Raw genomic sequence first — 15,393 nt, 5'->3', positions numbered from 1 at the left:
GGTGGTAGTCGTCCTTCCCCGTAGGTCAACCTAAGTGCCCCGTTTCAGGGATCTGCATGTGCCCGCCCCCAGAGAAGCATCAGAAGACTCACAGTTTCTGACTTGCGATTTCCACAGACTTGTTGGTGGACTGGTTAGCATCCGTTGTGAGAATGCATTAATGGAAGTATGGCGGGCCGTTGGCCATTGAGAACATGCCTCCAGTTACCAGGTCGGCAGGGAGAATTCACAGGGAGGGGATGGCGTTCCAGAGACCTGATGGGGAGAAGGAGGAGCTGAAGGGAACTCCATTGTGAACAGGGTTAGGAGTGCCAATGCGAACTGAATCCTTGTGAAGCACTTCACAGTTTTATTAGATGTTAAATTCTGGAGTGAGGTTTATACGGTTATTCATTACAATAAGTAACCGTATAATAAATATAATATAATAAAAATAAAATATTTATTGCAACTATGTACTGTTAAGATCTTCTGTGATACGGTTGTTTTAATACCGTATTTCTCTTTTTGCAACAGATGCCAGCCCACAGACTTGTAGTTTTTTATTTTAATTGAAAGCCACAGCTCCCCCCTCTATAATTAGACTATATATTTAAAAACTATTTGATGTCATTTTATTAAAATGACTTAAGAGCATATAAGCAGTATTTTTCAGTTTCCCTTCCTCTTTTATGTTGTATAGAATTCTGTTCCCTCCAAGCTGTATTTTACAGCCAATATGTGGCGGGTGTAAGGCCCGTAACATCACCTGCTTTCTTAAGAGTTTTCTCCAGATGAGGCTGATTAATAACATCACTTCTGTGCCGACATTTAGAACAGTTTCCTGCATTACGCTGAGACGATATTGGAAGAGTTGTTTGTTTCTCTGTTATTTCATGTGTTCGTTGTCTCCTGTGAGCACCCCAACCACAGATAAAGCCTTAGCAATCACCATTTACTGTACAAACACACAGATTATGTTATCTGTTCTTGATAATTCAGATAACACGTGGGTAGTGATGGCATCTTTGTGAAAGATAAAACTTTTTTCTTTCCCCCCCTTCAGGTATCGCCATCAGAGAATCTGCAAAGGTAGTTGATCAAGCCCAAAGGAGGGTGTTGAGAGGAGTTGATGACCTTGACTTTTTCATAGGGGATGAAGCCGTGGACAAACCTACCTACGCTACCAAGGTAAAGCTGTGCCAGCAGGTCTGCTTGTGTGAGTGCAGAGCCGAGAACAGAGCGTAGGGTGCTTGAGGCAAATGATGGGTTGTCCGGAACCCGTACTGTGAGCTGTGGACTGTGGCTTTGTTCCTATGCTTGGGTGGAGGTGGGTAGCTGACCAGTGGGGCTTGTTTCTGAGTAGAGAACCACGTGAGTTAACAAAGGCCCAGTCGCACAACCCAGCCGTCCGCAGTGCCCTCGAGGAAGAGCTGCCTTCTGGGGAGCTGCAGGTTGACTAATGTGCCTGTCAGATTTGGAAACCTGCAGACTTGAACAATTAAGATGCACTACTATTAAAGCAGGTGCATCTTTTAAAAATAATTTAAATTACTTTTTAAGCTTAGCATACAAAGTGATGGGTTGCATTATGACATGTTCATACATATATGTCATTTTACTCTGTTCTTATTCACCCCACTTCCTCTAATGACCTCATGACCTCTCTCATCTTCCTGCCCACTCTTGCTGGTTCCCTCCCTTCCTCCAGATTTTCCTCCTTTCTGCTCTCATGACACACGTATTCTATTATTCTCTTTTTCTCCCTCCTCCCGTAAGACCACTTCCTCCACATTCATGCTACCTTTTGACTTTCATGCATCACACCCCAACACAGTCACACTCGCAGAAAGAGAGGAGAGAGAGAGAGAGAAGGAGGGAGGGAGGGAGGGAGGGAGGGAGAGAAATTTAAATTTAGGCTTTATATAGAGAAAACGTGCAATATATGTCTTCTGCATCTGGCTTATTTCATTTACCTTACTAATCTCCATTGGCATTCATTTTCCGGCAGTTGTCATGATTTCACTTTTTATGACTAAATAAAATGTCATTGCATCTATGTACTACATTTAAAAAGAGTCCATTTATCTGTTGATAGACATCTAGCCTGGTTCTATTTCTTAGCTACTGTGAATACACAGTGGTCATTATGGATGTGCATATAGCTCTGTAATTTATTGACTTAGGGTCCTTCAGGTATATGCTCATACGTGGTCTCTGAGCTTTACAGTAGTTCTGATTTTTTTTTAAAGATTTATTATGTATACAGTGTTCTATGTGCATGTCTGCCTGCACACCAGAAGAGGACACCAGATCTTATTACAGATGGTTGCGAACCATCATGTGACTGCTGAGAATTGAACTCAGGACCTCTGGAAGAGCAGCAGTGTTCTTAACCTCTGAGCCCTCTCCCCAGCCCTGTTTTTAGTTCTTTGTAGGAACCTTCACACTAACTTCTACAGTAGTTGCCACGGTTTGCAGTCCCACCAGCCCTGTGTAATAGTTCTCGTTTCTCCACTCGTTCACCAGCAAAGCAGGCCTTTCTTCTATAAAAAACAAAAAGACCAGAGGGAGTTGCATGGTGGATGAACTCTGCCCGCTGCCATCCAGGTAGTTCTGTGTACTTAGAGATGAAGCAATAAATTACAGTACCTAACTTGGTCTCTTGTTAAAGTGTGTTGTTGAAATGTGATTCACCGCCTCCCGCCAGGAGGCCTTTATTCTGTTGGGCTGCACAGCCTCCTCTGCACTTGTGCTGTGAAGCCATTGCTCCTTTCCATTTCTTACTATCTGGATACATCTTGCTTCCTTTTGCTCCAGTGGCCTATACGACATGGCATCATTGAAGACTGGGATCTTATGGAAAGGTTCATGGAACAAGTGGTCTTTAAGTATCTTCGTGCTGAACCCGAGGACCATTATTTTTTAATGGTGAGTATTGGAGCCAAGAGGAATATACTCCCGTGAATTCCAAATTACCTAGATTGTTAAACACGAAAGTCCTTCTAAAGACTTACTTAGATTTTTAAACACAAAGTCCTTCTAAAGGCTTTCATGTGAATCAGGCTGCTTTAGGGGAAAATACCAGAAAGATCACACACACACACACACACACACACACACACACACACACACACACACACACACTAAAATTATCTAGAACCTAAATGACTTATCACTCTGCAGAGCAAGAAGAGCAGGAAGGCCAGAGTCTGGCTGCCCTGGGCTGCTCAGTTCAGCCGCTTGGAGATGGACCCATCTTTTAGTGTGACCTCTTCTGTTGGCTCTCGGGTGCCCCAGGATGGCTGTCCAGCTTTCTGTGCTGCCTCTTCAGCATCTCCACTAAGCCTTTTCCTGCCATAGAAGCCATTCTTAGGAACCTTCCCAGTGGTTTTGCCCCATGTGCCTGAGCTGTCTGTGGATTTCTTAGACTGGGAGGAGGGTAAGCACTGTGATGGACTTCCAGCACAGGGTCTGGAGAGGGAGGCGTGGCTTGTGTGGGAAGCGAGTGGATGCTGTGCCTGTTCTGTTGCAGAGAATCCTCAGCCAAGACCTTACTTTTCCAGTGTTTAGATCTTATTGTAAAAGGGAGCGGAGCTGGGCTGCACCCTGGTGATTGTACTTAAGTCAAACAAAACAGCACAGAGAAATGAGAAGAAATACCTCTTGGGACCTATGGGATCTCATTGTTCTATTCAACATAATGTTTCCTTCCATAGAATATTCTTTCTACATTAAAACAACCTCATGCATAAAATGATCGCTTCATAAATAACAACTCTATACAAGATAAGTTGCATATTAAAACTTACATGAATTAGCTTTGATTTTTCTGTGCAAGTACATTATCAAATGGTTCAATATCCAGTTATAATTCTTTCTAATGTTTACTACATGTGCTCTTTAGAATTGTTTAGTGGTAGCTTATGGCTTTAATCCCAGCACTTGGGAGGCAGAGGCAGGCAGCTCTCTGTGAGTTCAAGGCTAGCCTGGACTACAGAGCTAGTTCCAGGACAGCCAGAGCTGTTACACAGAGGAACCCTGTCTTGGAAAATTAAAAGAAGTATCTACAAGGTTAGTAGTTACAAAGTCTATATATTTAATGTATATTAATTATTATGTTATAATAATATGTAATATAATATTATATTAGAAAGTAGTGGGACTGGAGAGATGGCTCAGTTGTTAAGAGCACTGGCTGCTCTTCCAGAGGACCTAGGTTCAGTTCCCAGCACCCACATGGCAACTAGCAACTGTCTGTAACTCTAAGATCTGACACCCTAGCACAGACATACATACAGGCAAAACACCAATACAAATAAAATAAAAATAAACAAATTATAAAAGAAAAAGTGGTAACTACAAAGCTAGTAGTTATGGAATCTATATTATTTAATGTGTATTAATTATTTTAATATAATAAAATATTAATAATATATAATAATTTTTAATTAGAATTACATTAGGATTTTAATTATATTAATCAAGGGAAATCTTTAAAGGTGCTCTGACTTCACCCTCAGGTGCATCTTCAAACTCAGAATGTCAAGTGTGACGCCTGTGTTTTATAGGCCTCTGTCTTTCCTGAGCACACACAGTGGTTGTATGAAATAAACGACCAGGTAACTGACAGCGTGTGAGTTACATTGTCTGTGTGGCCAAAACATATCTCAGATTCCACCTGCTTGGGCTGACACTTTTCCTGTTCTAGCTTATCACTAACTACCTGTTGGATAGGGTTTTAGGGCCAGGCACAGTGCCCAGCTGCTTCCTGCCTGATTCAGCTTCGTGAACCAGGATCTCTCCTCAGCCTCTAATTAAAGGGCATCTAACCTAAGGCCTATGGAGTAAGTGCAGATGCATATCACAGGACAGTTTTCCTCTTTCCTGAAGAAAAAGAGAAGAAAATGGAAAACCACACAGTTTCTTTCTGTTTCTGTTTTCTCTTCTTTCTCCTATCTCTTTTACTTTCTGTCCCTCTGTCTGTCTCTCTGTCTCTGTCTCTCTGTCTCTGCCTCTCTCTCTCTCTCTCTCTCTCTCACACACACACACACACACACACACACACACACACACACACACGTCCTTCCCTGGGTTAGCAGGCATATCTATAAACTGGTAAATATAATCCTTGTCAGGAAGAAATAGGTGGTGGTTTCTGCGAACCTAGAGAAATCCATTTTCAGGACACCATGGTAACTTTGAAGAACTGACTAGAGTAGTTTAACTAGAGGGCCTGTGAGATGGGAGTGAAGAAGGGCGGTGGGGGGCCACGGTGGGGGGCCACGGTGTGGGGCCATGGTGTGCTAGTAAGAGGTGGAGCTGGGTGAGAGTGGAGAGGCTAGACATTGACTCGTGTGTATGTGTGTGTGTGTGTGTTTGTGTGTGAGAGAGTGACACACACGTTCTCTTACTGTTCTGAAACTTACCAAGTAGCCCAGGCTTGACTGACAAGCTCAAGTTCTGGGCATCCACCTATTTCCATGTTATCAGTTCTGGGATTATAGGCATGTGCCACCACACCCAATTTATTTTCCTTTCCTTTCCTTTTCCTTTCTTTCCCTTCTTTTCCTTTTCTCTTTCTTAAATTAGGTTTTTGGTTAGCAAATGAGTGGATTTCACTATGACAGCTTCATACATCTACATCATGCTGTGGAATTCTCTGGATTGTTGATAGTCTTGGTTAGGGTTTCTATTATTGTAATGAAAACATGCAAAAAAACAAGTTGGGGAGGAAAGGGTTTATATGGCTTACACTTTCGTATCACTGTTCCTCATTGAAGGAAGTCAGGATAGGAACTCAAACAGGGCAGGAACTTAGAGGCAGGAGCTGTTGCTTACTGGCTTGCTCATTATGGCTTGCCCAGCCTGTTTTCTTATAGAACTCAGGACCACAATGGTCTGTGACCTCCCCATCAGTCACTAATTAAGAAAATATAGCTGGATCTTAAGGAGACATTTTTTTCAATTGAATTTCCCTCCTTTCACAGATAACTCTAGCTTGTCTTGAGTTGAGATAAAATTTGCTAACATATTAATGATGGTTTACACATGCTCTTCCCTAATGTGGGATGTCTCTCTGTATGCTGTGAATGTTTTGTTACCATTGGTTAATAAAGAAGGTGATTTGGCCAATAGCCAGAAAGAATAAAGCCAGGCAAGAAATCCAAGCAAAGATAAAGGGAAAAAGAAGGCAGAGTAAGGGAGACACCAGTAGTCACCCAAGAAGCAGGATGTGAGGTAACAAGCCACAAACCTCATAGTAAAATATAGAATAATAAAAATGGGTTAATTTAAGTTGTAAGTGCTAGTTAATAATAAGCCTGAGCTATTAGCTAAATTTGCTTAATTAATAAAAAGCCTCTGAGTGTTTATTTGGGAATTGGCAGGCAGAAGAGAAACCTTCAGTTACATTTCCTAATTCAGTGACCACTAGCCAGTACAGAGATGGGCTACATGGGTTTGCTCAGCCTGTGCTGGTCCACCTGTCTCCAAGCTTCTAGCATGTTGTCATCTCCTCTCTTGCTCTCTTTTCTTTGAGTGTTTATGTTTTAAAAATGGTTTCAGGATGGCTCAGTAGGTAACAGTGCATTCTGTGCAAGGTTGATGGCCAGAGCCCTCAATGAAAGGAGAAAGCTGGCACTGTAGAGTTATCCTCTGACGTCCACTGGTGTACATAACACTTGTGTATCTGTGCTCATGTGCACACATATACCAATAATAGGAAAGCATTTCTCCACTACAATCATGGGGGGGGGGTTAAAGGTGGAACTAATTCTAGGCATATGCATTTAATTTTTTATCTCATGGAGAAATATAGGTTTATTTTTCATAATACTAATTAATTATTCATTTTGAATAAATACCAGGTGGTAATTTTACTATTGCTATGAATTATAAAGCTGTGTAGTTTCCTTTTATGTGATATTCTAATCATATGCTTTAATATTAAGATAATAAAAAGACTTTGATTTTGTGTAATTGTTTGGGAATGTTTTATTCATGTGTGTCTTCCAAAGAAATACTTCCCATGCCTTTGGTGATGGACACAGAAGAAGTGGAAAACCAAGGGGGAAATGGGTTATGAGGACATAGCCTTAAGAATACCGATTTTGGGTCAGTTGTGGTGAAGCACACCTTTTATCCCAGCACTTGGGAGGCAGAGGCAGGTGGATAACTCTGAGCTTGAGGCCAGCCTGGTCTACAGAGTGAGTTTCAGGACAGCCAGGGCTACACAGAAAAACCCTGTCTTGAAAAACAAAACAAAACAAACAAACAAAAAGAATACTTTGATTCCAGACCCAGAGAACTGGGGAGTACATAGCAAATATTCCCTGACGAGGAAGTAGAGAGTCTAATTCTTCAAAGATGGTGAGTTGTGATTGGTAGCCAGTAATAGGAGCCTAAAAATAGTAGTTCAAACAGGGCAGGGATTTCAGTTTTCTTTACAAGTCAGCTTATGGCAGGTGTAGTGAGGAGCTGTGGGCTGCATTTCTGCCACCCAGCTCCCGGCCGTCTGGCTAGCTTATGCCTTAAATAACAACACACAAACTATATTCATTTAAACACTGCCTGGCCCATTAGTTTCAGCCTCTTACTCACATCTTGACTAACCCATATCGAATAATCTGTGTAACACCACAAAGTGGTTTCTTACCGGGAAAGATTCAGCATGTCTGACCTTGTGGCTAGCTTCATGGCATCTGTCCCAGAGAGGAGAAACATGGCGATTGCTCAGAGAGGAGAGGCATGACGATTGCCTGAGGCATCTATCTCACTTCCTTCTTCCTGTTCTGTCTACTCCACCCACCTAAGGTGTATCAAATGGGCCAAGGCAGTTTCTTTATTAACGAATAAGAGTCCTCCATCATTTCCCCTTTTTCTGTTTAAACAAAAAGGAAAGGCTTTAACCTTAACATAGTAAAATTTCATATAACAGTTAGCAAGTAAGAATTACAGTTACAGTATTTATATCTACTTTATCTTTTATCACAACTAAGGAAAACTATAACTATCTATCTATTCTTTAACTCCATCAAAGACTCCAGAAGGACACAATATTACCTAGGTAAACAAGAAGTAAGCTACTTCCAAAACTCTAGAAATGACAGAGACATCTCGCTGCCTGGACAGTCACCCAAAGTTCTTTTGTACTGTTGGGACATCCATCTTCGACCTACAGGCCCATAGTACCCAGCAGACTTTTCCATGAAGCAGGAAATTTCAAAGGCAGTTCAGTCAGTATCTGCTGTGTCCTGTAGAATGTCTCGCAGACTCTTTCATGAATCAGGAACCCCGAAAGATCATCTCACCTTTAGGCAAGTTCAGCAGTCCTCTCTCTGAGGGTTCTCTGTGTCCAGTTTATGCAATAGTCCAGGCAAGAGCAGTTTCTTGCCCAAATGGCTATCAAACTCCATAAGGAGCCTCTTCAATACCCATCTTCCTCTCGAAGTAGATTGGTGCTGCCAGGAGCAGACATGTCTCATTGTCATGAAAAGCCCTAAGTTATTAAAACATTTTAAATGCCAAATTCTGTAGTCTTTGAAAGAGATGAAAAATGCCTATCTAACTGAAATATATCTCTATATATCTAGAAAATCTAACTAACATGACTACAAACTTGACTATTTTAGATGATTATCTCTTAACCTATATTTCCTAATTATAAATTACATTCTTAAATGAACTACACAATCACAATACCTTAATCAATATCAGAAATACATATACATATAACAAAATTGTATCACTAAAGCAAAATCCATATCAATGCAAATTATTCATATCTATATCATATCCCCCTTTAAATGTAAAAGAACACTTATAAACAATATTTGGGAATATGGGCGCAGTTATTTCTCTCCAAACTTCTTCCTGTTGAATGGGGGTGCTGTTAATCAGGTCTTTCATGGTGTAACCTGTGTGCTAGGTTCCTCTCAGTCGGCAGTTGAGCAAAGTAATTTTCTGAAGGTGCTCACAGCAACCTTTCAGGAGGGCATGGTCTTTCATACCATATTGGGATAGAAGCAACCCAACTGGTCTCATTTTCTGTAAAAATAAAAGAAGAATCTCTTTTCCAAAGTATCATATCCTTAGATCCAAATTCTGAAGTCAAGGTACTTTCAAAATATCTATCTTGGATTAGTTCAGCAGCATTTGTAAACAAATATCTTTTAGCAGCTGTTGCTCCTTCCTCAGCATTCAAACAATTCAAAGAGAGCAGAATAGCATACAGCATCAAGATAATCTGTGTATTTTCTATCTTTGTGTGGCTTTATTTTAACCTCTATTTCGTTTATTTTTACTTTTAACTTTTTGCTTTTTGAGACAGTTTCTCTGTATATCTTTGTCCTGGAACAACTCTATAGACCAGGCTGTCCTTGAACTCACAGAGACCCGTCTGTCTCTGCCTCCCAGGTACTGGGATTAAAGGTGTGTCCTGCCACACCTTGAAGTCACAGAGGTCAATCTACCTCTGCCTCCCAAGTGTTGGGATTAAAGGTGTGTACCACCACACCCAAACTACTCTCTCTCTTTTTTACTTTTAAGAACTTTAGCCTGCATATATTTTTAACACATTGTAAATCATTTAGACATTTTCTTCAACTTTGAATCTTTCTTTTACTGTATATCTCTCTTTTTCTGACCACACGAGTCTCTAATTTACCAAGCAACATAGGTAGGACCAAAGCCATGGCCTTGACAGCTAGATCTAGCCCATTCCCTAGCCTTCCAGCCTCATGGCAGAGGTACCGGCTGTAGCCATGTTTATCACCACAACTCTGAGGGTTCAAGGTCCCTGCCAGCAAGCAAGCTGCAACAGTGTTAAACAACAATCAAAAGCTCCATAGTCAGGACTGCCTGCTTGAAAGAGTCAGAGCCTGCCCCGGCAGGACGGCCCAGAAAGCTGGCACTTCAAAACGGCACAACCTTTTTTCTGCTACGGCCGAAAACCGAAAAACATGCGCTCAGCTTTTCATCAACACCATTTAAGTGTTTCATGGCAGGACCTCTTAAAAGAACTGCAGGGTTTTGCAGCTAAAGCTGAGTCAGGAAGCCTCTCTTAGATGAGAGAGCTTGCTAGTCTCTAGCAAGCAGAGCAGACCCGAGAAATTGCTGCCACCAAGAAGCCGTGCTTTACTCTATTCTTTCCCAAGCTTTCTCAGGCTTTCTGTGGATTCAGTTATCCACGTGGGCGCCATTCTGTAGTGAGGAGCTGTGGGCTGCATTCCTGCCACCTGGCTCCCGGCCATCTGGCTAGATTATGCCCTGAAATAACAACACACAAACTATATTCATTTAAACACTGCCTGACCCATTAGTTTCAGCCTCTTACTCACATCTTGACTAACCCATATCGAATAATCTGTGTAACACCACAAAGTGGTTTCTTATCGGGAAAGATTCAGCATGTCTGACCTGGTGGCTAGCTTCATGGCATCTGTCCCAGAGAGGAGAAGCATGGCAATTGCTCAGAGAGGAGAGGCATGACGATTGCCTGAGGCATCTACCTCACTTCCTTCTTCCTGTTCTGTTTACTCCACCCACCTAAGGTGTATCAAATGCGCCAAGGCAGTTTCTTTATTAACGAATAAGAGTCCTCCATAAGGCAGGTGTTGGTCTGGTGTCATGAGGGATTTCTCTTCCCTAGAGTATTTGCTGTTTGGCTTCCCTGATGAGGATGCTGATTATTCCAAGGTTGGTTACTGTAGCTTCAGCTATTCCCTTATTCTAAAGGAAGAAGGAGGGGTAAAGACAAAGAGGCTCTACTGTTTGGTACCTGATGGAGGAGGGTCATCTGTCTGCCTGCTAGATCAGAACATAGGTAGGTGGGGAAGACAGAACAGAAGGCTGGGAGGAAGAAGGCAGTGAGGCAGTCACCATGACTCTCCCCTCTGGGACAGATGCAGGTTAGGATCTTTCCAGGTAAGCCACCATGTCGTGGTGCTACACAGATTACTAAATATGGGTTAAAGCAAGATGTTAGAGTTAGCCAATAAGAGGCTGAAACTAATGGGCCAGGCAGTGTTTAAATAAATACTGTTTCTGTGTAATTATTTTGGGTAAAGCTAGCCAGTGGCTGGGAGCTGGGCGGCGGGAAGCGGCCTGCAACTCCTTCTACAGGTATCTGCTTTTGTATCTGACTGGCTAGAGCTTAGCTACTTAGTCATCCTTGTCCATGAAGAAGTCTAGGTTATACTTTTTGTCTGGACCTGTTGCCATTTCTAGTATTAACCAATGACTAATCAGTCATGACCCCACAGGGCTAATAAAGTACAGCTCATACTGCCTGCCAGGGTGAGGCAGTTCACGGGTCTGAAGACAGCAGCTCGAATAGAGCTCAACTGCTCTTGTGTCTTCTGCTGTGTTCTGTCCATCTTGAGTGTCCTGAATCAGGGGCCCAGTGGCCAGGAGTGCCATGGCCATGCTCTGTCTGCTCCAGCTCTGTGATGGGTTTACTTCTGCTTAGTGCTTGGTCTGTGGCTAAGGAGGTTGCATTGCTATGTGAGGGGTATATAGGTGCTGGTGCAGAGTCTCACCGGGGTGTAAGCTTCCTTCCTGTAATGGTAGAGATGAAGGGAGGAATCAGAATGTCTGGAAATAATGTCTGTGCCTTTCTCAGTCACATCCCATTAACATAGAGATGGTGAACATTTTTTAGTTTCTCCCTTTTCACCCATGTTTTTATACTTTATGTACAGTATTACACTCCATTTTCTTGTTTATGTCTCTTTTTTTTGTTTGTGTGTGCAGTATATGTATGCTCATGTGGAGGCCAGAAGACAACTTGAAGGAGTCAGTTTTCTTTCTTCCATGTAGTGCCTGGGGCTTGAACTCAGGTCGTCAGGCTTGGTGGCAAACACCTTTACACACTGAGCCTTCTTGGTGGCCCTTGCTCCTTTTTATTTGCAGTTTCTATATTAGTTACCTTTCTATTGCTGTGATAAAACACTGTGACCAAAGGCAAATTAAGGAAGAGACTTCAATTTTGGCTTACGGTTCCAGAGAGAGGAGAGTCTGTCTGACTGGGAGGCATGGCAGCAAGCACCAGGCATGGTGACAGCTGCAGGAAGCTGAGAGGTCACATCTTTACTACAGACAGGAAGCAGAGAGAGTAAACAGGAAATGGGTGGAGTTGTGAGATCTCAAGGCCCACTCCCAATGACATACTTCCTTCATCAAGGCTGCATCTCCAAAACTCTCCAGAAGCTTCACCTACAGGGTCTGTGTTCAAGTTTGGGAGCCCATGGGAGACATTTCGCTTCAAACCACCAGTTCCCATAGCCATGGCCATCACAGTTGCATGGCTAGCTAGCCAGCAGCTGGCTCTTGTCTGTTTTGACTTCTGCTTGTGATCGCTAAGAAACAGTATAATTTTGTGGATAAAGGGATACAGTTTTTGTTTGTTTGTTGTTGCTGTATCACTGTATAGTACTGGCTGGCCTGGTACTCCCTATATAGACCAGGCTGGCCTTGAACTCATAGCTCTGTCTGCCTCTGCCTCCTGAGTGCTGGGATAAAAGGTGTGTGCCACCACCCACAGCTCTATGTATCATGTTATTCCTAGAGCATTTTCTCTCTCTCTTTTGAGACAGAGTTTCTCTGTGTAGCTTTGGAGTCTGTCCTGGAACTGATTTTGTAGACCAGGCTGACCTCAGATTCACAGAGGTCCACCTGCCTTTGCCTCCCAATGGCTGGGATTAAAGGTGTGCACTACTATTGCCCAGCCATTCTTTTTTTTCTTAATTTAACATTTTTTTAAATTAAAATATATTATTTCCCCCTCCTTTCTTTTCCTCCCTTGAACCCCTCCTGTGTTCTGTTTAGGGATATTTGATCACACCACGAACCCCAAGTTTGCATTTGCATTAATTAAATAAAGTTAACCTTGGGACAGGAGGTTGAGTAGCAACTAGTTGACAGAAAGTCATCCTAGAGCCTCAGTGGGCATCCTCAAGAGATAGTCACAGGAAGCAGTGGGGTGGGGTGTGGAGTGGCACAGCTCTCTCTGGGGTTTGTCTAAGTGGAAGTCTCTGGGTCTTCTGTGGACACCAGCAAGGAAAGAAGATTAACTGGTTCCTGCTCAGCCTCTCTGAGCTCTTAGGTTTTCACCCCAGCCTTTGAATCTTGGGTCTTATTCATAATTAGAACGCTAGAGATTTAATCAGAGCTACAGGTGGTGGCAGTAATAGGGCCGGTGCCTGTGGGAGCAGAGTTCTGGCCAGACTGAGGCCTGAGCAGCCAGCCAGACTGGTAACTGCAGCGTTGCCATTGCTGACTGAGATGGCAGTGGACTAAGGTGCAGCACTGTGCAGAGGTCAGAACAACAGTGTTCTTTTGCTGCACCTCCTCCAGTGTGCCCCATTACCCTCTCAAATTCATACTACTTCTACTATTGCTATTATTATTATATGTGTAAATGCAGAAATATAACTTGCCAAGTCCACTTAGTGTTGCTTGTATGTGCACGATTTCAGGGCTGACCACTTGGTATTGCATAGCCACTAAGGGGGCTCATCCCTGGGGAAATCTAATTCTTTCTCTCTCAGCAGTGGTTAGCAGCGTGTCTCGGGTAGAGCGTCATGAGCGTTCCCTCTTGCACATCAGCATGTCTGTTGATATTGTTTGGGTCTTGTTTAGGCAGCCATATTTTTTCAGTATCATGGGTGAAGCTTCTGGGTCATTTCTAGGAGACACGATCTCAAAGCAGATTTTCTGGTCCCCTGGCTCTTACAATCTTTCTTTCCTTTCTTCTTTGATGCTCCCCGAGCCTTAAAGGGTGCAGGAGTTGTGTGGTCGGTGTATTTGTTGTGGCTGGATTTTGACCAGCTGTGGTTTTTTGTGATGGTCTCCGTCTCCTGTGAAAACAAGCTTCTGATGGGGGACGAGAGCGACACTCACCTATGGGTGTAAGGATAAGGGTTTAGAATGCAGTTGGGAGTTAGCTGTTCTAGTAAAGTGGTGTTAGCAGGTTCTCCCCTAAGATCCTTGACCTCAATAGCCCCCGGTAGTTGGCTAGGTTTTCAGTACTAGGCTGTTGGGAAGGCCCTAGGTCCAATTAGAGGGCTGTTGGTTACCAGAAAGTCTGAGTGCCACTCTTTAGGACTGTCTTGCAGGGCTGGTCATTGTTGTGGTTCATAGGCGGCACAGTTGGGTAGGGCTATTAATTGCTAACCTCCTTTGGCAGTTTGCATAGCACCTTCTGATACTATGAAGCTAGTCCTCAGGGAGGAGGCTTCATCTGAGCATTCTTTGTTTAGAGAGAATTGGGTTTAATTTTGGGATCTTGAGCAGGAACAGTGTTGGGACTGTGTACAGTGTAGCACCTCACCTCACCCTGAGCAGTACATAAAAGGCCTTCGCAGCATTAATTGATTTCCTGAGTTTATACACAGTTAAAGATATTTTGGTTTTGCAAAATTCTGGATTGACATTGTGGCCAGATACCAAATTATTGGGTTATCCTTCCTGCCATGGAGACGCTTAAGTATATCCCTGTATGCCACGGGGTTTAAGTAGCCATTCTAAAGCCAGAGGCTTTATTCCCTGCTTGAAGTGTTAGTGGTGTGCTCTGCTGTCTTGACAGAATGCCACAGACAAAGAGGCTTAAACAGGAGAGGCTTATTTTTTCAGTCCTGGAGGCTGCACGTTCAAGATTAGGGAGGTACAGCCAGGATGGTTCCTGGCCAGGGCCCTCTTCCTGGCTTTTGATGGCCTCTTCTCTGTGCTAATGCGTATAAGGAGAAGGGAGGTGTAGTCTGACTTTTTGTTGGGACTGCCAACTCCCCAATAATGACACGGAGACCTTATTACTAATTACAAAAGCTCAGCTGATAGCTTAGGCTCTTCTATAACTAGTTCTTATAATGTAGATTAACCCGTGTCTTTAATTTATACCCTACCACATGGCTTTTACCTGTGCCCATTTTGTGTGTCTGACTCACTCCACATCCGCTGGCTACTCCTGGTCATCTTCCACTTCCCAGTGTTCTCTCTGCCCTGAAATCCTGCCTAGCTATTGGTTGTTTAGTTTTTTATTAAACCAATCACTGTGACATATATTCACACAGTATAAAGGAATAGTCCACATCAGGAAGGGAGAGAGGCAGAGAGAGGAAAAAGGAAGGGAGAGAAAGAGGAAGGGGAGACTTGTGGGTTAGGATTTTAATGCATGAATTTTGGGGGAATCACAATTCAGTCCATAGTAAACGGCAATGTGGACCTTTTGCCAGACAGTCCAGAACATTTTCATTATTTTTGTAGTTTATGTTAATACAAGATGTAGATTTTTATTATTTTGGAAAAGAACAGCACCTTGTTTTAATGTGGTTGTTGTCTGATGATTTTTTATCCTATCTGATAACACTGTTTTAAAAAGGATTTGGATTGTTGACAGTTTCTCAAGATTTTCTT

General features: G+C 42.8%; 1 protein-coding gene across 1 annotated transcript in view; it reads left to right on the top strand.

The window, feature by feature from the left end:
* The first annotated feature begins 1,044 nt into the window (after positions 1 to 1,044).
* The window catches only part of Actr3b (actin related protein 3B), a 55,747-nt gene continuing 41,398 nt past the window's right edge, over positions 1,045 to 15,393 (top strand). Inside the window, exons 1-2 of the mRNA XM_038320001.1 lie at positions 1,045 to 1,170; positions 2,800 to 2,910. Of these exons, the coding sequence (XP_038175929.1) occupies positions 2,839 to 2,910 (72 nt within the window). The 5' untranslated portion in view covers positions 1,045 to 1,170; positions 2,800 to 2,838. The remainder of the gene's footprint in view (positions 1,171 to 2,799; positions 2,911 to 15,393) is intronic.

This window comes from Arvicola amphibius, chromosome 2, assembly GCF_903992535.2.
Source record: "Arvicola amphibius chromosome 2, mArvAmp1.2, whole genome shotgun sequence".
Lineage (NCBI taxonomy): Eukaryota > Metazoa > Chordata > Mammalia > Rodentia > Cricetidae > Arvicola > Arvicola amphibius.
Note: the sequence above shows the minus strand (reverse complement) of the source record. Positions and strands in the feature narration are given on the sequence as shown.